Source organism: Rhopilema esculentum, chromosome 14, assembly GCF_057945365.1.
Source record: "Rhopilema esculentum isolate cy_ngs chromosome 14, ASM5794536v1, whole genome shotgun sequence".
NCBI lineage: Eukaryota > Metazoa > Cnidaria > Scyphozoa > Rhizostomeae > Rhizostomatidae > Rhopilema > Rhopilema esculentum.
In genome coordinates, this window is record NC_142828.1 from 10838312 (window position 1) to 10861154 (window position 22843).

General features: G+C 36.4%; 1 protein-coding gene across 4 annotated transcripts in view; it reads right to left on the reverse strand.

The window, feature by feature from the left end:
* The window catches only part of LOC135696395 (uncharacterized), a 145362-nt gene that overhangs the window by 85956 nt on the left and 36563 nt on the right, over positions 1–22843 (reverse strand). For all 4 annotated transcript variants that reach the window (XM_089112298.1, XM_089112299.1, XM_089112301.1 and 1 more), the window contains 15 exons: positions 19740–20342; positions 18106–18693; positions 17509–17824; positions 16286–16548; positions 15343–15936; positions 14086–14343; positions 13516–13824; positions 12215–12781; positions 7921–8484; positions 6212–6802; positions 5425–6006; positions 3013–3597; positions 1877–2455; positions 836–1429; positions 134–703 (listed from right to left, as the gene is read on the reverse strand). In XM_089112298.1, coding sequence (XP_088968424.1) covers positions 134–703; positions 836–1429; positions 1877–2455; positions 3013–3597; positions 5425–6006; positions 6212–6802; positions 7921–8484; positions 12215–12781; positions 13516–13824; positions 14086–14343; positions 15343–15936; positions 16286–16548; positions 17509–17824; positions 18106–18693; positions 19740–20342 — 7563 coding nt within the window. The remainder of the gene's footprint in view (positions 1–133; positions 704–835; positions 1430–1876; positions 2456–3012; positions 3598–5424; positions 6007–6211; positions 6803–7920; positions 8485–12214; positions 12782–13515; positions 13825–14085; positions 14344–15342; positions 15937–16285; positions 16549–17508; positions 17825–18105; positions 18694–19739; positions 20343–22843) is intronic.

Below are 22843 nucleotides of genomic sequence, written 5' to 3' on the forward strand. Positions count from 1 at the left end.
GGTTAAAGTGTAGCAATAAGTTCTTTTCATAACCAAATGCAACATTCACGAATAAACGAATAAAGACATATGACAGAGGATGCTTTATTGCAGTCAACTGACTTATGTACTTGCGTATGTTAAGGAAACTTGCCTTTCTTGCAACCCTCACTAGAGACATTTTGAACAAACGAGCTTGACTTGAGCTTATCAAAATCCGCTGCAAAGAAGAGATTGCTTTCAATTCCTGCTATTCTTTTTAGTTCATCTGGCTTTACACCTCTGCCGATTCCAATGACAACCAGTCTTATTCCTTGGTCGCGCAGCTCTTTTGCAATAGTATCTGGATTTTCAGCACCAGCGTCTTGAGTTTGCGAACCATCAGTTAGAAGGAACACCAATTTGGGCGCGTCTTCTCGAGCACCAACCATGAGCTTTTCCTTGGCAAGGCGAAGAGCCTTATCGATTCTCGTTGTATAACCCATGAGTGGAATACTATCGATCGCCTTATTGAAGTCATCTATATTCTTGAATTTGTCGACGGGGATGCTCAGCTCTGCATGGTAACTAAACGTAATCACACCGGCACGGCTTCCTGCTTCTGATATACCGAATGATTTTGCAAGTTCTTTGACAAATTCCTTTTCTTTGTCATATTCACGGCGCAGACTTCCGGAAGAGTCGAGAATGAAACCAACATTTGCGACGTTCTTGCATTTAACAACTAAACGAATAAAACAAAAAGAAACGGTTGTTTAAATAATATTTTAAAAGGCTTCCAGTGTCGATTGAAATACAAAATTCGACAAAGCATAGGTATACCCCTAAAATAAATGGCTGAATTCGCCATTCTTACCACTTTCTTTACATGCACTCTTTGCTATGGCCTCTACAAGCGTTCTCTCTCTCAGTTCATCGAATCGCTCCACATAGAATATGTCAGTTGGTGACTGAACTAATTTGTTTAGAAGCTCTTTATTTGCGTCTTTGCCTGCTACCAAAACAAGTAATTTAATTCCGGCTTCATGGTAGCGACTTGCTGCTAAAGCTAGAGAATTGCCATCAGCCTTGTCCAAATACATTGCAGTCGTTATCACCGTCAGGATCTGAGGAACGTCCAGCCTGGCCCCGTTCGAATCGTTAAACAGTTCGTCATACGCTGCCAACAAAGCCTTATCTAGTCGATTTTTGCCCCCCACGGCTGTCATTTTGTCAACAGCAGCCTCGAAGTTTGTCATATTTTTGTGCTCTCCCAGCCGTATAGCTAGTTTTGGCACATTTCCTGTAACAATAATACCTGCGTGAGCGTTCTCCTTGCTGACTTTGAAGCTGCCAACAACAGCATTAACGAAAGCCTTTTGCCTGCTTTTCGCTGAATCATCAATGCTTTCCGAGCCATCAAAGACAAAGCCAAGATCAGCACGTATTTCACATGCAAACGGCTTTGCAGCTGAAAAAGAAGCAGCAAAGGAAAACGTCAACTTTATCAATGTAGTTTTCAATTTTTACCAACAAAAGGAAATATCGCAACTTATATTTTATGGATTTGATAAGCACATTTTGTTCTTCTAAAAGGCTTGTTAGCTTTTCAGATCAGTAGGATTGTTCCTTAGAAATTTCTTCCAGGGAGTTTTTTATTTAGTTACAAAAAGTCGATTTAGACAAATGCTGTATATTGTGCTAATTCAATTTACTTTATTCAAGTTTTATCATTGTAACTTTATCCTGTTTTTTCTTTTTAAAAATTTCAAATTGCAAATGAATGAAATCGATCATTATAAATAATTGTTTGCCCTTGACTTCTTGTCAAGTAGAACTCTAAGGGTAAGGCGTTTTTAGAAAAACAAAATATTGATGAATAATGTCTTTGCTAATAGTTAAATTTCAAAATTCTTGCCTATTTTGCATGTCATCTTTGTAATGGTCCTTAAAAATGATGAAGATATCAATTGATCAAAGTTTCTTGCAAGGAAAAATGTAGATTTTTCGTTGGCAATATTTTGTAGCTCTTTTTCATTAATTCTGTTCCCAATGCCAATAACTATGAAGTTCATTTTTTCTGCTTTCATCTCTGCTGCAATTACACCAGGATCTTCTGCGTCGATATCCCTTGTTTGTGACCCATCAGTCAACAAAACGGTCAATTTTGGTACATATAACCTTGATCCATTCTCCAGCCTAAAAAATGAGTCTCTTGCAAGTTTAAGAGCCTTATCTATTCTTGTTGTATGACCGAATATTGGGATTCTGTCAACAGCTTCTTGAAATCCTTGAGTGGAGTCATAGTCGTCTAATTTTATGCTATGCTCTGCATGCCGGCTAAATGTAATTACACCAATTCTGGTCCCATTTTTTGACATTCCCAGGATATCTGCAAACTGCTTTACAAAATCTTTCTCTTTTCTATATTCTCTTCTTAGACTACCAGATGAGTCAATAATTAAGGCCACGTCAAGAATATCTTGGCATTTTCTTTCTGTAAATCAAAAATTATAAAATGATTACGGTATAAGATTACAAAATTAGTCATCAAACAATCCCATGATTTGTTGATCAAATCTTTTGTTCGCAAAAATTAATTGTATGAATCAATCGATTAATAAAAAAACAACCAATCAGCCAATCGGTCTTACCATCACAATCAATCAATTAAGCAATCAAGCAATCAAGCAACCAAACTGTAAATCAATCGGTCACCTGACCAAATAAACAGTAAACCCATTCATGAAACAACGTCTTCGGTGATTCACCAAAGTCACTAGCTTCCCCAACCAACTATTCTCTTCAGATCAATCAGTCAGTTTGGGTTACTAGTTTTCTGGTTAGTAGCTATTACTATTTTAATGTACTAAATTCTCATCAGATAATTCTTTTCCAATACCAATCAGTGTTATCAATTTGGCATCATTCCCTACCTAAAATACCGCTTACAGATACGTATCCAAAAAGAAAGTGCCAGGGTTAACTTTCATAACATTGATATCATAAATAGAAATATCTTTTTAAAGTTAAGATGTTTATTTTGTGCATCACCTTCTATACATCCAATACTTGCAACTTTACTCGCAAAGCGTTCTGATGCTAACTGATCAAAATCTTCCGCTATAATCAATGCATCATCAGGCGAGGCCAACACTTTTCTTATACTCTTTGTCATTGCCACTAGAATTACCTTGACTTTAGCTTCAAAATAAGGTTCTAGAGCACTCTGAATTTTCTTATTTTCATCAATTTGAAACTCAGCTCGGTCTGTTAGTATTATAAGAGTCTGTGGTGCATTAGATGTTTCTGTTGCTTTAGACACTACCAAACTTGTATATGCAATTTCAAGTGCTTTCACAAGATCTGGATTTTTTCCTTGAAATGGAAGACTGTCTACAGCTGCAAGAAAAACTGATGAATTCTTTGTTTGTATTGTCTGCGCAATATCACTGGTACTGGAGCTCGAAGTGAATGTGAACGACGTCCCATCTTCTGATAAATCGAACGCAGTTGCTACAGATCGTATAAATTCGACTTCATTTTCGTACTCATATCTAGATGATGTTGTGGAATCAACAACAAAAGCAACGTCAACAAATGACTGACAGGTGTATGCTGGGGCACTGAATAGCACTGCTGTAAAAAGAAACGAGAAAACGATATAATCAACCATGTAATGATATATGATAGCGATGTGTAATGCATTGCAAAAATGATTATGATATTCCTGCCATAGCAAGAGTTTTAGAATATCAATAGGATTCACTCCGTCAAATAAAATAAAAAAAACGTTAGATACACCGAAGTGAATTGCAAGAACCGTGTCATAAGAGTCATACTTTAAGGAGAGACCTTTCATTTACCAGCGGGCCTCCTTGCCCCAATCTACGTGGGCCTGAGTGCAGCCATATAAATTGCCGTAGAAAGAGATAATGTTACATTTGTTTTTTCTGGTGAATTATCAAAAAATTTCGTTGTGACCGGGCATTTCAAATTACTGATTTTTTATAAAAGATGCAAAAATGCCTTAGTAAGAGACTCAAAACAACCACATATTCTTTAAAACATCTTAGAAAAGTTATAGTACTATTTAAGATGTTCAAAGCATGCATTTCTTTGTAAGTTTTCTTCATTCATTGTGCTTGCGACATCATACAAAAATATCAAGTGATTTATGTTACAACTGTGTAGACGTCCGGATTATGCCTAATTACTTATCAAATGATCATTATATTTCTATCCTTACACATTTCTGTAAATTAATCTGCATGAAAATTGCTTGTTTGCTTAGAAATCTCGAAATATGATACAACTTGCTGCATGATTACTATTAGAGCAATATGATTCCAAAAACTATGAGTTGAAAGCTTTTAGATTGATTTGTAATTTAGAAAATAATAACATTTGATGTTTTTATGACATTTCATTATCTGAACATTCAACTTTCCGATGATATTCAACTGAAGATTCCATTTTACAACTATCATTTCTGAATCTGTTGTTCCAATTAAGCCTTGGTCAAACGAACTGAATATTGCACTGAGCAACATTCATTCAGCTCTTCTCAGCTCACTGCTCAGTACAGGGTGGTCAAACGAATTGAACAATGCAGCCAAAAATTCTATGAACAAATTATTATTAGTTTGATTGTCTCCGCAATGAAAAATTGAAATTTCGCACAAAACTATTGCAAATCAAAAAGCATTCTTTATGTTGTCCAAATGGTGAGCTTTTATGACACTATTAAACGGCTTTAGTGAGCACAATCTAAAAAAAATTCTCAAAGTAATCTCGGTGCAAAACTTGAATTTACGGCGCATGTAAGGCAAGTCCGAGTTGAGCAAAGTTCAGCTGGGTGGTCAAAAGAACTAAGCATCGCTCAATAACAGCTCGAACAAAAGAAATGTTTGATTACTCTCTCAACATCGCGGTCAAGCACCTCTGGGCAGGACTGAGCATGGCTGATCACGACTGAGCAATCTTTCAAACGAACTGAGCTTCTCACTGACTTGGCATGCTGAGCGTTGCTCAGTGAAATGCTCAGTTCGTTTGACCGGGGTTTTACATACAAGAGAAGTACCACATTTGGTAATAATTGATAAAGACATTGTAATTGTAAATTTGGGAGCCTGCATATGGGCTAGCTAGCAACTGTCTTTTGATTGGTTAGTAAAGCAACCAAGCCTACACTGATTGAAAATGCATATATAAAGATAAGTTTACATCTGATTGAAAAGTCATATTGATAAGTTTACCAGTATTTTTTATTATCAATTTTGTCATTAATGTTGGCGGCTCACGTCATTAATTGACGATGATGGCCGAAAAATATTCTCAAAACCGCCCGTGCCATTCCCATTATCAAAGCACTCAGCACGGGAGAGCACGTTGCTGACGCTTTTTTTTAAAAATAGATTATGTTTTATTGTCTTAATGAAGAACAGAAACTATAAAAAATGGTACCTGGTAAACATGCACTTGCAACAAATTTTGAAACAAATTCAGCTGATACGAGTTCATTGAAATTTTCAGCCAAAAACACACGAGTCTCTCCATTTGCAATTTCAGTCAGCTCGTCTCTATCAACCTGTGTTCCAATGCCAATAGCAAAGATGGTTGCACCAAACGAACGTCTTATTTCTGCTGCAATGCCAGAAGGTTTGACAGTATTGCCAACATACGACTGCTTGCCATCCGTAAGCAAAATAAGTATTTTTGGAATGACAGCACGCGCTCCGTTTGACTCGAGAAACAGCTCGTCACGAGCTAATGCTAAGGCTTTGTCAATCCTTGTTGTATATCCCATGTAAGGCAGATTTTGAACAGCTTCCTTGAAACCAACCTTATCTTGCAGACTAGAGAGTTTGATACTGAGAACAGCATTATAGCTGAAAGTGATGATGCCAACCCTACTGCCGTCTGGATCAATTTCAAACACATCCGCTAAAATTTTAACAAACTCTTTCTCTTTATGAAAAAGTCGTCGCAAGCTTCCTGAAGAATCCACCAAAATGCCAATATCTGCTATACTATCGCATCTGTTGACTGAAAAAGACATTTTAAACTTGGCTACTTTCGTGCTACTTCTGATTACATCTAAGGAGTTATGAACAAGAGAAAACAGTTATCTGAGAATGTACGAGGAAATTGTTTTTGCATTTGTGAAACGCTGTACTTACAACCGGAGCTTCAAAAACACTGTGAATTCATACTTAGAAGAAATAGGAAACTACCACCTAAGAGAACTTACTTGTATTAAGACAAATTGTCTTCGTAATGCCATCAACAAACTCTGTAGATTTCAGCTGCTCAAAGTCTTTGGCTAAGTACAAGTCGTCTTGTGATTTTACCAAGGAGCGCAGCTCAGCTGGGTTAACACCTCTGCCAATACCGACAACGATTACCTTGATATCGGCATGGTGGAATTTTTGAATGATTTGCGAAGGTGACACCGCATCAGCATCTTTAGTCTGCTCACCATCAGTAAGTAGAACAAGTATCTTTGGAACTTTAATCCTCATTCCATTTCTTTCGCTAAACATTTCATTGTAAGCCGTCCTCAATGCTTTGTCGATACGAGTAGTGTTTTTCATTAGAGGAAAATTATCAACAGCTCTACCGAAACCATCTGCATTGTTGTAATCCGAGAACTTGATACTCAGATCAGAATGATAACTGAACAACACCACTGCGACATGACTACCTCTGTTAGAAACATCAAGGTTTCTTGCAACGAGCTTTACAAACTCTTTCTCTTTTGCGTAATGACTAACAAGGCGGACTGATGAGTCAACGATAAAGCCAACATCGGCTACAGCTTTACACTTCATTGGTTTCTTAACTAGAACCATAGAAAAATTCTGATAATGTAAAAATTAACAGCAAAATTTAAAATGTAACAAGTTACACATTTAGACCCCCCTCACATAAGAAATTTCAGGCCGGTCTGAACTCAGATCGACCTTAAATTCATTTCAGTCTGCGGTCTGAGCCCTTGAGGTGCTCACATGAGAGAGGGCGAAATGAAACTCAGGTCGACCTGAATTCCTTTCGGTTGTTCAGGTCGGTCTGAAATTTCAGGTCGACTTGAAATCCGCATGTGAGCAGAAACGTTTTTCAAGTCGGGGCGAAATGAAACTCGCGGAGAGAAATAAATTGCACTCTGGGATGCAAATTAGAGTTCTGGGATACATTTTTGATAAATTTGGCGCCATTTCACCATTGAATAATGCAAGATACAGCCTGTGCTTATTTTGCCAAGATCTATTTGGCTTTTGTTGGACGTCATGAAAACTCTTGGAATAAAGAAACGGTACATGTTGAAGAAGTTGAAACATAAGTTGAAGAAGCAAAATAAAATGAAGTTGCAGAGCCGAGACTAGAACAACTAAAATAGATTTTAACAATTGATTTAAAATAAACCTTTTCATCAAATCATTGGGCGCCATGATTGTTTTGATCTAAATTTCGCCGAAAATGCGCATGTGCAAAACCCTGTGGCTTTTTCAAGCCGGTTTAAAAACATCCATGTTAATTAGCACGCACCATCAAATTTCAAGACGACCTGAGTTTCAGACCGGCCTGAAATTGTTCATGTGAGGGGGGTCTTATTTCTAATTGGATAATCATAATGCGAAGTCTGAGAAAGAGTGGACGCCCACTTTAACCGTTCATCTTTACTGAATAGCATCTAAGATACGAGATATAACGGGATATCATTCATATGAGGCCATAAAATATAAAAATATCAATCATACTAAAAGAGCTGCACTTTTTATAAAAGTGTGACTATTTTTAATTTGGGTCTACAGGTTAAAAATTGACCCAAATAGAACAACAAAAGTGTATCGGAACACTTTGACCTCATGTGGAGGAAGGCTGATCCGAGCCGATTTTGAATTGGATGCAAAGTTATCTGCTACCGTATAGTCAAACATATAAAATTTAAACTAATCTTACCTAAACTACAGAGCCTGTTTGACAGCTGTAAAAGAAACTCAGGAGATTGCAATACAGTCATGTCTTGAATGGATAAAACCAAATCGGTGTTACCAATGATTTCGTCAATTGCTTCTGTTCTCTTAGTACCAACCATTACGGTAAAAATGGTAACGCCAAGTGACTTTATTTCATTGAGAATTGATCTTCGTAAGTACCTGTCCAAGGTTTTTTGCTGCGATTTATCAATAAGCAAGACTATGAGTATAGGTAAATCTTTTTGAGCGCCTGGTACCAAAACATCCTTCACGACCCGGAGACCATCATCAATATTTGTTGCTGACCCTGTGTACTGCAAAGAACGAACTGCACTTTTGAATGTACTGACTTTCTCTTTGGAATTGAATGGAATACCAACCTCAGCTCCGTTGTGGTAAAGGACAACTCCCGCTCTGTTACCAATTTTTGACAATGGAAATACGTCCACAAAGTGTTCCAAGAACTTTTTTTGTGCCTCAAATAGATGCGGAGTGACAGAAGAGTCAAGAATGAAGCCAAAGTTTGCCAGATTAGTGCATTTCGGAACTAGAGAAAACACGAATGTCCAATTAAGAAATCAAAAGAAAAAGGAAAGGAATCTTCTATCTAATTATCATCATCAAAAGAAAACAAAGGTTAAAAAGCCAACTTTATTCCAATATTTGCTTTTCTCGTTTCTCAGCTAAAAGCTAAGATACCTAATACTGTCAGGCAGATACAACATTTTCTTTAAGTTCTAATTTGCCTTAATTAGCTGTTATTTTAGCTATTTGAATTATAAAGCCAACTTTAAATAAATCGATAATAATAGTAATAGTAATAATTTTTTTTAAACATCTCATTTTCATTGAATACATTTTAAATTTACAATTATACGACTCGCTTTTACAGGCATCATATAATTGGCTTATCTGCATTACAATATTTAAAAGTCAATTAGTTCGGGGCTTAGCCATGGTTTGTTTCGACGACAGAAGATATAGTAGGTGCAGCGGATAGAAATGTTCATGAGTTTCATCAAGATGGATTTAGTTTGATTTGAGTCAAAATTAAGTTGGTGTAGCATGTCAGAGAGAGAGGTAGATGAGGTTCCCAGAATGCCAAGGGCACTCATAGAAAGGTTAACAAAGGTAACACGTTTATAGCCAGGGCTCAGTTCCTTGATAAGGTCGCTATATTTCCTAGCTTTTCGTGTACTGTTTTCGTCGATGTTGCTTTCGAACCCAACAGTAAGCTCTAGCATGTAAAGGATTCGATCTTCAGTTACGAAGACAAGATCTGGTCGATAGGAGTCGCCTGTGATTAAAGAAGGTGATAGAAATGAAGGCAGGTCGGCGTAAAGTGAGCTGTTTCTAGATGTTGAAAGGATTTTAGCCAAATATAGAAGTACAGAATCATGTCTCCAGGTATACCTACCATGTTCAAGATAATTCTTGCAGCTAGAGACTATGTGCTGTAATGATTCTGATTGGAGACAGAAAGAGCAGGCAGATGACTGAGTAATTGACCATTTGCAGAGGTTTTTCCTAGTGGCAAGAGTGTTGTTTAGGTATTTGATGGTAAAGTTGTAAATGTTTTTTGGTAACTTTTGCTGAACACTAGACCAAAGTTGATTAGTTCCCTTAGAAGCAAATTTTAAGATGCACGAGATAATAAATCCTTGAGATGTAAGAACGTTTTCAATGCGGTTTTCGTGTTCACTTTGGATGGATTTGAGAACTTGTTTGGTGTTGCGATAAACGTCATATTGTATGTTTGTACCAGTGCTAGAGTCTTTCCATAAAGAGCGAATCTCTTGGTTTGGGGACAGTCTTAAAGAGTTGCGGATAACTGTTTGGCATTGTAAGAACTTGGTAGATGGAAGAATGAGATTGATGCCAAACTTCGATTTTGGAATGACGAGGCTACTTAGTGAAGCACTTATTGGCAGCTCGAGCCATTGTCTAACAAAGCTTGAAACAACATTGTCTAGATTCTCTGTCACCCATGTCTTGCTTAAATCAGCGATGGTCAGGTTCCAGGAAATTTTGGATAGCACATATCGGTGGTATAACAGAATTTTGTTCTTTGGATGACACGACAATTTGTCGATACTGGACATTAACGAGTTGACAGTTTCTAATAGTTCTGACCCTTTTTGAATTCTGTGCTCAATGTACATGTTTGCGGAGAGAAATGCAAACATCGAATCGCGTAGGCAAGATGTGAATATTTTCAGTGGAATGGTTTCAAGGGTGATAGGGCGGAAGTTTTCAGGATTAGATGCATCGCCCCGTTTATGGATTAGCACTGTGCAGGCCAGTTTCCACTCCTCAGGTATATCACCCGAACTCCAAATTATTCGAATTAGCTCAGTCATGTATGTACGGAGATATGGACATCTTTTAAAAGGTATTATTGATAGCTTGTCAAGCGGACAAGGCGAACCAGACGACTTCATTCGACGAACAACTTTCGTGATTTGATGGTAAGAAGGAGGATCTACCTATTATAATAATATAATAATATAATAATATAATAATATAATAATATAATAATAATAATAATAATAATAATAATAATAATAATAATAATAATAATAATAATAATGATAATAATGGAAACTTTTCATTTTCAATTCAATTAAAACTACAATTATAAATTTCACTATTACAAAGGTAATTTGCAATTGGCTAGCCTGGGTTTACAAAGAAGAAGACTATTACAAGCACAAACAAAAGAAGTTAACAAAAAAAATGAAACAGTGTGTTCGTCATTGTTTGTTTTAGAAGTCGTCAGTAGCAGAGATCGTTAGAATTGAAGAAGTTCAGGATTATTCCAAGATTTATTTCTGCGGCAGAAAATGTAATAGGTAGTACGGATAGTTAAGTTGGATAGTTTGGAGATCATGAAGCGGAGATGATTCTCGCTGACATCTAAAGCGTTGCACATATCGATGAAAGAGGAGCAGGAGAGACCAAAGATACCTAGGGAACTGATAGAAAGATAAACAAACATGATAGAAGAATAGGCTGAGCTTAGGCTGTGAATGAGATTCGAGTATTTCTCTCCTTTGCGGTTAGTTTCGTATCCTACTGTAAGCTCGAGTATGGATAGCCGATGGTCAGAAGTGACTAGAAGTAGATCAGGACGGAAAGAGTCTCCTGTTATGATAGAGGATGAGAGATAACCTGAAATGTCTGCGTAAAGAGAGCAATTAGGTAAAGCTTTTAAAGACTGTGCTAGGAAGTTTAATGCAGAGTTATGGCGCCATGTGTAAGGGCCTTCTTAGAGGTTTGTTTTACAGCCTGCAACAATGTGAAGTAACGTTTCTGGCATATGGCAAAAAGAGCAATCGGACGACTGAGTAATGTTTCATTTAGATACGTTTTTTCGCGTGGCAAGGGAGTTGCTAAGATATTTGATAGTAAAACTGTAAATGTTCTTGGGCATGTTGCTTTGAAACGTGGTCCATATGTTAGAGACCATGGGAAGAGAGTGGTCAAAGATGAAGGAAAGAACGGTACCTTGAGATACAAGATGGTTTTGAAGGCGCTCTTTATGTTCTAATCTAACAGCCTTCAATACTTCTCTAGTATTCCTGTAAACATCATATTGGATGTTCATGCTCTGGCTGGTATTTTTCCACAAAGATTGGACGTTTTTGTTGGGAGAGGATTTCAGTGCATTACGATAAACAGTTTGACACTGCATGAATTTACAGAAGGAATAATCAAGTTAAGACCGAACTGGTTTTTTGACAGAATAATGGCACTTAAAGTAGCACTTATGGGTAAATCGAGCCAACGGCGGATAAATGCAGAAACTTGATTATCAAGGTTTTCGACGATCCAGGTTTTTGATAGATCGGCTGATGTGAGGTGCCACGAAATTTGTGAGAGAAGATAGCTGTTATAAAGAAGCAGCTTATTCTTTGGATGGAGAGGTAAAGAATCAATTTGCGTTAGGAGTTCTGTGAAGATTGAGCTGAGCTTAGACATATGTTCTTGGTTGCTCATATTGAAGTCAAAGTGACGCCCAAGATACTTAAAAGACTCTCCAGTTATGACAGGAGGGACCATTTCATTATTGATGAAGAGCTTTGACTGATATTGTAGGGAGCGTGTTGAGAATTTTTTAATACCAAAGGTTGTGCATTTTTTCTACTCTTATAATCATGTTAGACCATTGACACCATCTTGTAAAGCAGTTTATACATACAGTCTGGTTGAATGATAATAATGATAATGATAATAATAAAAATGATAATAATAATAACATAATGAATTATTGGTACCTGCAGCACGGCAAATGCTTTTTGTGGCGCCGTCAAGAACCTCCCTCGTTGCATGGGTTTCGGTAGCTTCTAACACAAATTGTTGAGTCAATTCATTCAAAAGGGCTTTGGGAAGAATGACATTTCTTAGCCCGATTGTTATCACTTTTATTCCAGCTTCTTTAAACTGATCTAGCTCAGGCTGTAGAAAAGATGAGGCTTGGGTGAATAAGTCACTGATAAGAACCAAGACTTGCTGTGAATCTACCCTCATGCCATTTTGTTGCTGAAATCCCTCATAGTAGGCCTTTTGTAAGGCTATCTTAATGCTTGAAACAGGACCTTGAAATCTTAATCGATCAACAACAGACTGGAAATCAGTCGCACTTTTCGAAACACCAAGTTTGTGTTCAAGTGTTGCCTCGCGGTTGAACTGAATAATGCCTGCTTGAGAGTCTGTGGACGATATCTTCAACCTTCCTGCTAATTCATTGACAATTTTTTTGGCTAAGCGATGCTGTTGTTCGGTAGTTGTTCCGATTGCAAACAACACATCTGGATCGAGTTCACATTGCACAGGAGTGTATACTGAAAAAAAATAAGTTTCCTTAAAGGGACTTTCGAAATTGTTTAGAGAAAGAAAACTTTTCCAGGAAACCACAAAATTTCTATTTGATAGATAACCATTCACTAATGAAGCTTGAAATAGCTAATAAAGGAATTAAAATTTTGTACAAAACTTTTATAAAAATTCGCCTTTTGTCATGAAGTTATAAATTCCTCTTCATCCAACTTAGGTGGATGGTAATTCATTTTCATCTTCTTCTGTTCGACAAAATTTTTTTGAGATCTGTACTTCTTGTAATCGTACAGTTGTTTAATAACTAAAAGACGGATAGGCAAAAGAGTTTTACGCAGAATAGATGGCCTGAATCCCTAGTGTATAAGGCTTTGTATCAATTAAATGAAAATAAATCACGTTTATTTTACATCTGTATAATTTCGACTTTTTCAAATGTTATTTGATCCTTTTTTCAAAGGGCAAAACTATTATATGGAAAAAATTTCATTTCAAGAAGATAAATATTATATTTCATATAATAATAGAAAAATATGAAAATGGTCGCAGAAACTTGTCTTGCTTTCAATCATCCAAAGCATTTTAATGGTTATACATGTCCATCTACCCCAATCTATCTAGCATACAAAGTACATTTGAGTATTATTCTAAAGGTTATTTTAACTCCTTATCAAATACTTCGTGCTTTCAAGGGCCACGGGGGCAAAATTAAAAGGATTTAAAAAGAAGATGTGAAATTTACCACTTTCACAAACAAGATCTGATATTCGCTTTGTAAATATATCCGACTGAAGACTGTTGAAATAATTGGCAAGGAAAAGGTTGCCAGGATGTCCAGCTATAGCTTCTAGCTCCTTCTTTTGTACATTCGGTCCAACACCAACGACAAATATATGCCCACCAAGATTTCTAATATCATTGGCAACAGAAACAGGATCAACCGCGTTTTCATCTGGACTCTGAGAACCATCGGTGATCAAGAAAACCACTTTCGGGTGTTTGTCTTTATCAGCTTTCAATTTAGCTAGCTCTATTTTGGCTAGCAGCAAACCTGTATCACAAATAAAAGCAAAATATAATTCGAAATATATTTCAGTTACGTAAATCAATTAAACGAGATCATCGACATAACTTCGTCCTAAGGCCGTTCACAGCTTGCAAATTTATCATCTACACAAAGAACCTTGATATTTTTGGATACTAAACAATCGGAATAAATACATAAAGATTAGTTTTGAAGCTTTTCAAAGGATGAATTTTTTTAGTTTCAGAGTCAAAAATCTAAGAGGAGGCAATTATCTGGCAAAAATACCTTCATCAATCCTGGTAATGGATCCGAGAGGACGTACCAACCGAAGCTGATCAATCAATTTCCTCTTTCTTTCATAATCATCAATCTTTATATTGTTCACGGCAAACTTGCTGAAGGTAATGAGACCGGCCCTGCTACTCGCGGCCAAAGACTGGACAAAACGTTTTACAAAGTATTTTTCATACTGAAAACTGTCTTTGACGCTTGCAGAACCATCAAGGACAAACAGGAAATTGCCTCTACTTTCACAACTCGGAACTAAAAAAAAGTTATTTAATTGAGACTTGTAAATCCGTTAGAACTAATTCTTAAGTTTTACAGGGATTACCAACACATTGCCTTCCATCAAATTTCTATGTATACAGCTTTGAGATCATACATTAAAAACCCGTAACAATAGACTCTTCTGTTGGTATTGGCCTAATAGGCTTGCAATCTGAACGTAACTGAAAATAAGCTCCTCCTGTTGTCACATAAATATTCTCTTCTTGTATATGTTCTTATCACCTTTGCTTGTGATGCTTATTTTTTCAGTGGTATAGAGACGAGGAAGAGTTGAACTCCCTGAATAATTACCATACATTAAAGTCTGGTTTGGTTTAGTTTGGACATTATCTTAAAAATACAACTGTACAGAATACGGTTAAATGATTTAAGATGTAACTAATACTTATAAATTTCCAAAAAAAAACACTTTACAACAAATAAAAAGACATTTTTTTCTCAAAGTAGGTCAAATCTTCACAGCTGAGAAAGCTGTTAGATCTTTTACTGCTAGACACGAAAGGTTTCGTTGGCATCTTATGTTGTTTTATACTTTCATAAAACTTTACATTTATTGTTTCACAAAACCTCTCATTCCGGATTGCTTTGACACAAAATTTTATTGCTTAAGATATATTGCACTCAAGAGTTGTTTATTGCTTAACATTTCATAAAACGATAAAATGTTGCTGGTGCTTTCAAAGGAATTCTCTTTTGATGCTTCTTCAAGAATGAGAAGACAGATCAAGTAAAGATCCAATAATAATCTGTTTTTTATCTTTAAACCTTCCAACATTTGATAAGCTAGTGCTGCCCGATGGATCAAAATCAAGATCCTTGTCAGCCGTTTCTCTTCGATATGCATTATTATTATATCCCTTTATATAAACTCATGCTCACCTGTTTGTGGTTATTGAAAGTAAAACATTAAATTGAAAATAAAGCTAAAATGTGACGTTAAACAGCACATTAACCATACATGAAAACTTATACCTGGTGCTTCACAAGATGCATCAGCAATATTTTTGACAAAAGTTTTCGTTTTGAGCTCGTTGAAATCTTTTGCTAGATACAGATCATCTGTCTTGAGAACAATTGATTCAAGTTCAACGGGATCTACTGCCAAACCAATGCCAATTGAAATAACTTTGATTTTATCATTATGAAACGGTAAAACGGCGATCGATGGCTTCACTGCGTTTGGTGCTTCGGTCTGTTTGCCGTCAGTCAACAAAATGAGAACTTTAGCAACATTAGGACGCATGCCGTTATTCACATTAAACATCTCTTTGTAAGCAACATCAAGTGCCCTATCGATTCTTGTCCTACCATCCAGCAACGGCAAATTAGCTACCATTTTGTTAAAATCATCTTTGCTACTAAAATCAGAAAACTTCCTCCGAAGAACAGCCTTTTCGCTAAATAACACTAGTGCTGCTCTTATGCTCTTTTCAGCATTGGCAAAAGTCGTCATCAACTCTTGAACAAATTCTTTCTCCTTCCCGTACTCATTTTTTAGGCTTCCAGATGAGTCAACTATGAATCCAACATCGAGTGGTTGAGAACAAACATTTGTTGAGCCGATTGCTTGAACGACAATAAAAAACCTGTTACTAAAGTGTGTAGAAAGTCTGGCGAATTTCTGTTTCAATATAGAAATGGCTTACAGAAAGACTGGTTTTTCAGAAAAACACTTTTTTCTAATCAATCTACTAATAATGAAGAATTCTCAAATGTTTTCATTGAAATTTGACAATCACAGGCATTATTGTAATACTGTTTGACCAGATATGTCAACAGACTATTGAAATAGTGATTTTGTCTGGAAATAAATATCCTTAAGTGTCAGCAGAAGAACTCAAAAAATACGAAAGAACTTTTTGAAGTGAAAAAAATTCTAAAATTCCAAGAAAACATCTATTAGGGTTTGCCATACCTTTTGTGCAACTGTCATGAGACAACTTTTTGACGAATTCTGGGCTAATGAGTTTGTCAAAGGTTTTGACTTGGTAGAAGTTTTCTTTAGAACCAGCAATGTCTTTAAGTTCTGAATCTACGATATCTCCACCAATTCCAATCACGTATATCAGGACACCTTTTTTGCGTAAACTATCAGCAATGAGACCAAGGTTGACGGTATTGCCCTCTCTTGTTTGATATCCATTCGTAAGCAATATCAAAACTTTTGCTACAGACTCCCTAAGCAATTAGAGTAAAAAGGAATTTTAAAACTTGCACGAGAATTTTCTACAGATGATTAATCAGTAACAAACACAATTTCATATACCATTCAAAAGTATGGAAAGTTATCTATCGACGCATTTAGTATCAAAATCTCAAAATATCAGACGTAGCCATCACTTCAATAAAAACAGATAGAGTTAACTGATGATCCTCCTTACCACTGACAATGCAAATAAGAAAACAAAAATTCAATCGGTTGTAGCTACTATTAGGCCTATCTGTCCGACTACGAGCCAGGAGGAGTAAAATTCTATCCACATCATATTTGGAATATGAATTGGCAACGGAGAATGGTCAAAAAAAAAAGAAAACCACATCACGTAGACTGCCAGCCAAAAACAGCAACAGAGACAAAAGCCTTTAGCAAGATAAAAAATCAATACTCTGCTTATATGGTAACAATATTGACTAAACACAAGTTTGATTGCGATTAAGGCAGAGCATGAAAGAGAATGTAAACCAGTGCAGGAAAGGCTTAACAGAGGTCACGAGAATATGAAAGAAATAAGGAGAAGATGAGAGTGTGCTTGATACTAAGTAGGATTTTGGAGGAGGGTATTCATGCATAAAAGAATAAATATATTATATTTATATATTTGTATGTGTGTTATTGATAGCAAGCTTTCAAGCGAAGGCTTGCTCGTGCCGTTTCTACAAAGCTGCAAGTGGCTATATATTTTATTCAGTGTTTTATCGACAGCAAAACAGTTGACTAATTTTTTTAATCTTCCCACAAAACCTAGAAATGAAGGAGCCAACTTGACGGAATTGTTAAGCAAAGAAATTAGAATCGAGAATTGTAAAAAATTATATTATTCGACTATACCGGCATTTCAATTTCTTTAACGTCAAAAACTGTTCACATATTATTCTCTTCCTAATTAAATAAATACCAAAAGATTGATTAAGATATACCTAGCGCCGTTTTTCGGATCGAAGAACTCATCTCTTGCAAGTTTTAGTGCTTCATCAATTTTCGTTGTTGAACCCATTATCGGTAGTGCATCAACCGCATTCTTAATATCAAACAAGTTTTTGAATTGGGACAGTAAAACATTGATTTTGGCAGTCTGACTGAATGTTATTATTCCTGTCCTCGTAGTAAACTCTCCAATGCCAAATGAGTCGATAAGCGCCTTGACAAATTTCTTCCCCATGTGGAATTCTTTCCTTAAACTTGCAGACGCATCCATTATGATACCAACATCCAGCCTTGTTTTACATTTGGGCACTGTAACGGAAGAAATGGATAGTGAATATGGCCAACTTACAGAAAAAAGGATTTGAGAAGCCTTTTTTAAGAAAAGTAATCATCGAAAGAAGGGAATCGCACCTGAAACTAAGCAACAAGCCACAAATATTTTTACAAAGCATAGAATCATTGGAAAAAGACAATGCCAGATTGGATAAAGAACAAATTGGTAGATTACCTAACAGCGATTATTATATTCCTTTCAACGCTTCTTTATATCATTGCACCAATTTCACTTCAATGTTAAATTTGCAACTAACCTGCTCCATAACAGATATCAAGTGTGAGATTTCTCCATATTTCCTTTTCCTCTAAATCTCCCAAGTCATTTATTATGGTCACCAGACTTTCATCTTTTGTAATGGCTGCTAACTCGGATCTGCTGACTTTATTACCAATGCCAATGGCTAGCACCCGTATTCCAAGTTCATGGAATAATTCTGCTTTGTGTATAGCCTTTAACGTTTCATTTCTGTCATTTTCTGTTCCAGTTGAAACAACTACCAAAACCTTTGGATTCTTTGAAGTTTTCGATTCACCTTTAAATAGATCATTCATGGCAGTAGATAATCCCTTGGAAAGTTGCCTTTTTGTTCCGTACTGCATCAGCAAATCAAGAGCCAATTTGAAATTTGAAGGGTTGCCATAGAATGCAAAAGGGACTTGCAACGTCGCTGTGTTGGAATACGTTACCAATCCCGCTCTTGGTCCAGTTTCGTTGAACGAGAATGCACTGACAACGTTTTTTAAGAATGCTTTGACAGAAGTGAATTCATTCTGCCCAGCATTTGAATTATCCAGGAGAAACCCAATATCCACTGCAGAGCTACAAAGCACAGCTGGCTTTTCTGTTGGAAGAGAGAATGGTCTTCAATGTGAAATGAAAAAACTATCGATACCAATTGACAGAAGCAAAAGTTTATAGATGAGAATAATCCAGTAAAAATACAGTGACTATTCAGATTAACTTTTTATTACTTATTCGTTTTATTTCAATCATTTTTTGTCAGATATTCCATATTCATTAGGCTTAACATTGTTCCAAAAAAATCATTTTGACAATCTATAGATTGTTTCAATAAAAATTAGTAGAACAGCTGATACTTAACTCTATCATATAAAGCAAAATAAAGTTAATTCAATTATTTTTTGAAGTAAAACAAATGCTTAAGACTGTAGATTTGGCTTCATAATAAGACTAAGACTAAGTTGTGATCTTTATAATGTTCTCTGGTCTCTGGTATATATTTACGATATATCTATGGTTACCCAACTCAATATATTTGGTGATTAATTTTTAGGTATAGATCACCCTATCAAACAATAGTTTTTATCTTTAAAGATGTCAAGAACGGGCTTTTTACAATCGAAGAATTAAATTGCTAGCCCACATATTCTCTTATCTACAGCCAATCAGTTTAAGCAAGATAAAATAAGGAACTCGGTTTAAGTTCCTTAGTTTATCTTGGTTTAAGTGATTCATTAAGGAGAAAGGTGAAAGTGGAAAGCTCCTAAAACGCATTCAGAGACAGTTAAGATTAAAGGTTAAAATAAGACATGAATAACCTTACAGATTAAAGTGATAGTAGCCATTAAGGTTACAGTAGAAATAATCCCCAAGGATATAGTGGCAATAGAGAATAACGCTACATTAGCTGTGGCCGATAAGGTTACAGTAGGAATAGCGAGTAAGGCTATATTAGTTGTGGCCAGTAAGGTGACATTAGTAATAGCCTTAGAGGTTACAGCAAAATTTGTCATTAAGGTTACAGTATTAATAGCCAGTTAGGTTACATTAACAATGGCCAATAAGGTTACAGCAATAATTGCCAATAAGGTTACAGTAGTAACAATCAGTTAGATCACAGTAAAGGTAGAAAACGCATTAACGTACTTGCTGCTAATTGACATGTTTTTGAAACAAGACGATGTCTGAAGTCGCCACGAAGTAATTCCTCAAATGATGTTGCTAGCAGCATGTTGTCCGGACTTCCTGCAATTGACGCTAGTTCAATTTCGTCAACTGATCTTCCGATACCAATGACAAATATTGTCACGCCTCTGTCTCTTAGTTTTGCCGCCTGAAAGCTGGGAGATGTTGCAAAAACGCTTTTTGTTTGCTTGCCATCAGTAAGAAGAAGAAGAAAATTGGGAACATCTCTCCTGTCTCCATTTGCTTCATTGAATAGCTCTGCATCTGCCACTTGCAATGCCCTATCGATATAGGTCTGCGATGCCATCAAAGGGATTTTTTTCGTTGCTTCTAAAAAGGATGCTGTATCTCTGTTGTCAGAAAGCTTGATAGTGAGCTTCGCAAAGTAGCTGAAAGTAACTACACCAAGGTTCACACCGCCTGCAGTAACCGTTAAATCTTTTGCGAGCTCTTGAACAAAGTTGATTTCTTTATGGAATTCATTACGCAAGCTGCCTGACGAGTCGACAAGAATACCAATATCAGCAACAATTTCGCATCTCTTGATGTCTTTGGTGTATGATCCTATTAAAGATACGACTGAAGCTTTAACATCTTTCTTCATTGCGAGAAAGAATAAAAAATCATTCGATACCAAAGAGAACTTGAAAAACACCAAAGGTCACAGAAATATTCAAAATCAATTACTCATGGAGGGCTTCTAAGTCTAATAAACAAGTTTGGCCACAGGAAACAAGAAATTTTCGTGGAGTAGAGTAGAGTAGAGTAGAGTAGAGTAGAGTAGAGTAGAGTAGAGTAGAGTAGAGTAGAGTAGAGTAGAGTAGAGTAGAGTAGAGTAGAGTAGAGTAGAGTAGAGTAGAGTAGAGTAGAGTAGAGTAGAGTAGAGTAGAGTAGAGTAGAGTAGAGTAGAGTAGAGTAGAGTAGAGTAGAGTAGAGTAGAGTAGAGTAGAGTAGAGTAGAGTAGAGTAGAGTAGAGTAGAGTAGAGTAGAGTAGAGTAGAGTAGAGTAGAGTAGAGTAGAGTAGAGTAGAGTAGAGTAGAGTAGAGTAGAGTAGAGTAGAGTAGAGTAGAGTAGAGTAGAGTAGAGTAGAGTAGAGTAGAGTAGAGTAGAGTAGAGTAGAGTAGAGTAGAGTAGAGTAGAGTAGAGTAGAGTAGAGTAGAGTAGAGTAGAGTAGAGTAGAGTAGAGTAGAGTAGAGTAGAGTAGAGTAGAGTAGAGTAGAGTAGAGTAGAGTAGAGTAGAGTAGAGTAGAGTAGAGTAGAGTAGAGTAGAGTAGAGTAGAGTAGAGTAGAGTAGAGTAGAGTAGAGTAGAGTAGAGTAGAGTAGAGTAGAGTAGAGTAGAGTAGAGTAGAGTAGAGTAGAGTAGAGTAGAGTAGAGTAGAGTAGAGTAGAGTAGAGTAGAGTAGAGTAGAGTAGAGTAGAGTAGAGTAGAGTAGAGTAGAGTAGAGTAGAGTAGAGTAGAGTAGAGTAGAGTAGAGTAGAGTAGAGTAGAGTAGAGTAGAGTAGAGTAGAGTAGAGTAGAGTAGAGTAGAGTAGAGTAGAGTAGAGTAGAGTAGAGTAGAGTAGAGTAGAGAAGAGTAGCTTTTGCATGTACCTATAAACTTGAATCTAGCTCTTTGGAATCGCTGGCATTCGACCGTTACTTGCAAACATTTTGAGTGTTCAATACTGTTTTGAAGTGGAGATTCTATTGATTTTTATAAAAAGGTTTTACAGCTTGCCAGCATAGTCACTTCCCTTTCAAAATCCATAAATATTTTTCAAGCAAGTTATGAAACAGGTGCTAAATACGATCGAAAAATTTAGGGCATTGTGAATTTTGTAAAAAAAGCAAAAATTTATATGCATTAGATAGAAATAAAAGACAAAACCATAAACAAAAATATTGATGAAAAATGCTAGTAATAAAGATGAATTAAAGAGCTTCTCAAGTAAACATAAGATAAGAAATATTATCTTTTCGTAATAAGTCCTTGGTGTGAGAGCATCAGTGAAAGATTCGGTCAAAATCGGGTGAATGAAAAGTTTGGTTGATGAAGAATTTTGTCGATGAAAGGATCGGTCGTTAAGTGGAAACCACTATTCGACCATTTCTTGCATTGAGGCCAGGCAGTAGTGTAGTGCTATCAAAATAACAGGGAAAGATCTTGCACAAAATGTTGCGAAAAACAATATCAAAAGTATGAATTGGTCAATTCTCTGCAACAACAAAGGGGGCTCAGCCAGCAAAACCCAACCCCCTCCCGAGCCCCTCTAGCACTACACCAAGGATAATTTTGAAATTGACAAGACAGTTTTGGATACAGTTTGAAAGATTATACAAAATTTAGGCCTTTAGTTTTTCAAAAATCAGCCAGAGAAAACAAAAGAACTTCTCTGATTCAGCCGCCTCCAGAAGAAAGCGTCAAGGAAAGGTCTGCCGTTTCTTTTGCAATTTTAACCGTTATGAAATCCTTAGCCCTGCCAAAATATATAAAAAGGGAAACAAAGCGGAGATATCTCTTTTCAAAAAGCAAATATATGTTGATTGTACCAGCGGATTGTCTCAGGTAGGAAGAACAGCTTGAATCAATGGGAGGAAAATTCTGAAGGTAATCATCGCCTTTTATCCCCTAATTCTTATGCAATTTGCACTATAGTGTGCAACCTCTTTCGGGCTTTGGTGAGTGCCATAAGGAAAGAAGTGTATGCGATAAGTAAAGGCTGGTTTTCATATAACGTATTTCGACGCATTTCATCGCAATACAGGGTTCACGATTTTACGACATATAAAAACTGCACAACGTACTTCATCCTAATTCGTTGTAATTCTACCGGAAAAGGCGGGGTACGATCACGTGACTACAGAAACACGTGGTCTTTGGATAAAAATATGGCGATTTATCTTAAATTATTTGGCGGCAGCAAATACAAGGGCCTAAAAGAAACAGGAACGTCAGCTGCAGCGCAATTTGATAGTCTTTATAGACATTTTGAAAAAAAGAAACAATTGCTTACACGGAAAATATATAGGAAGAAGAGATTTTGGATTCGGAAAATTTTCCAAGAACGCAAGCGGTCTGGCCAC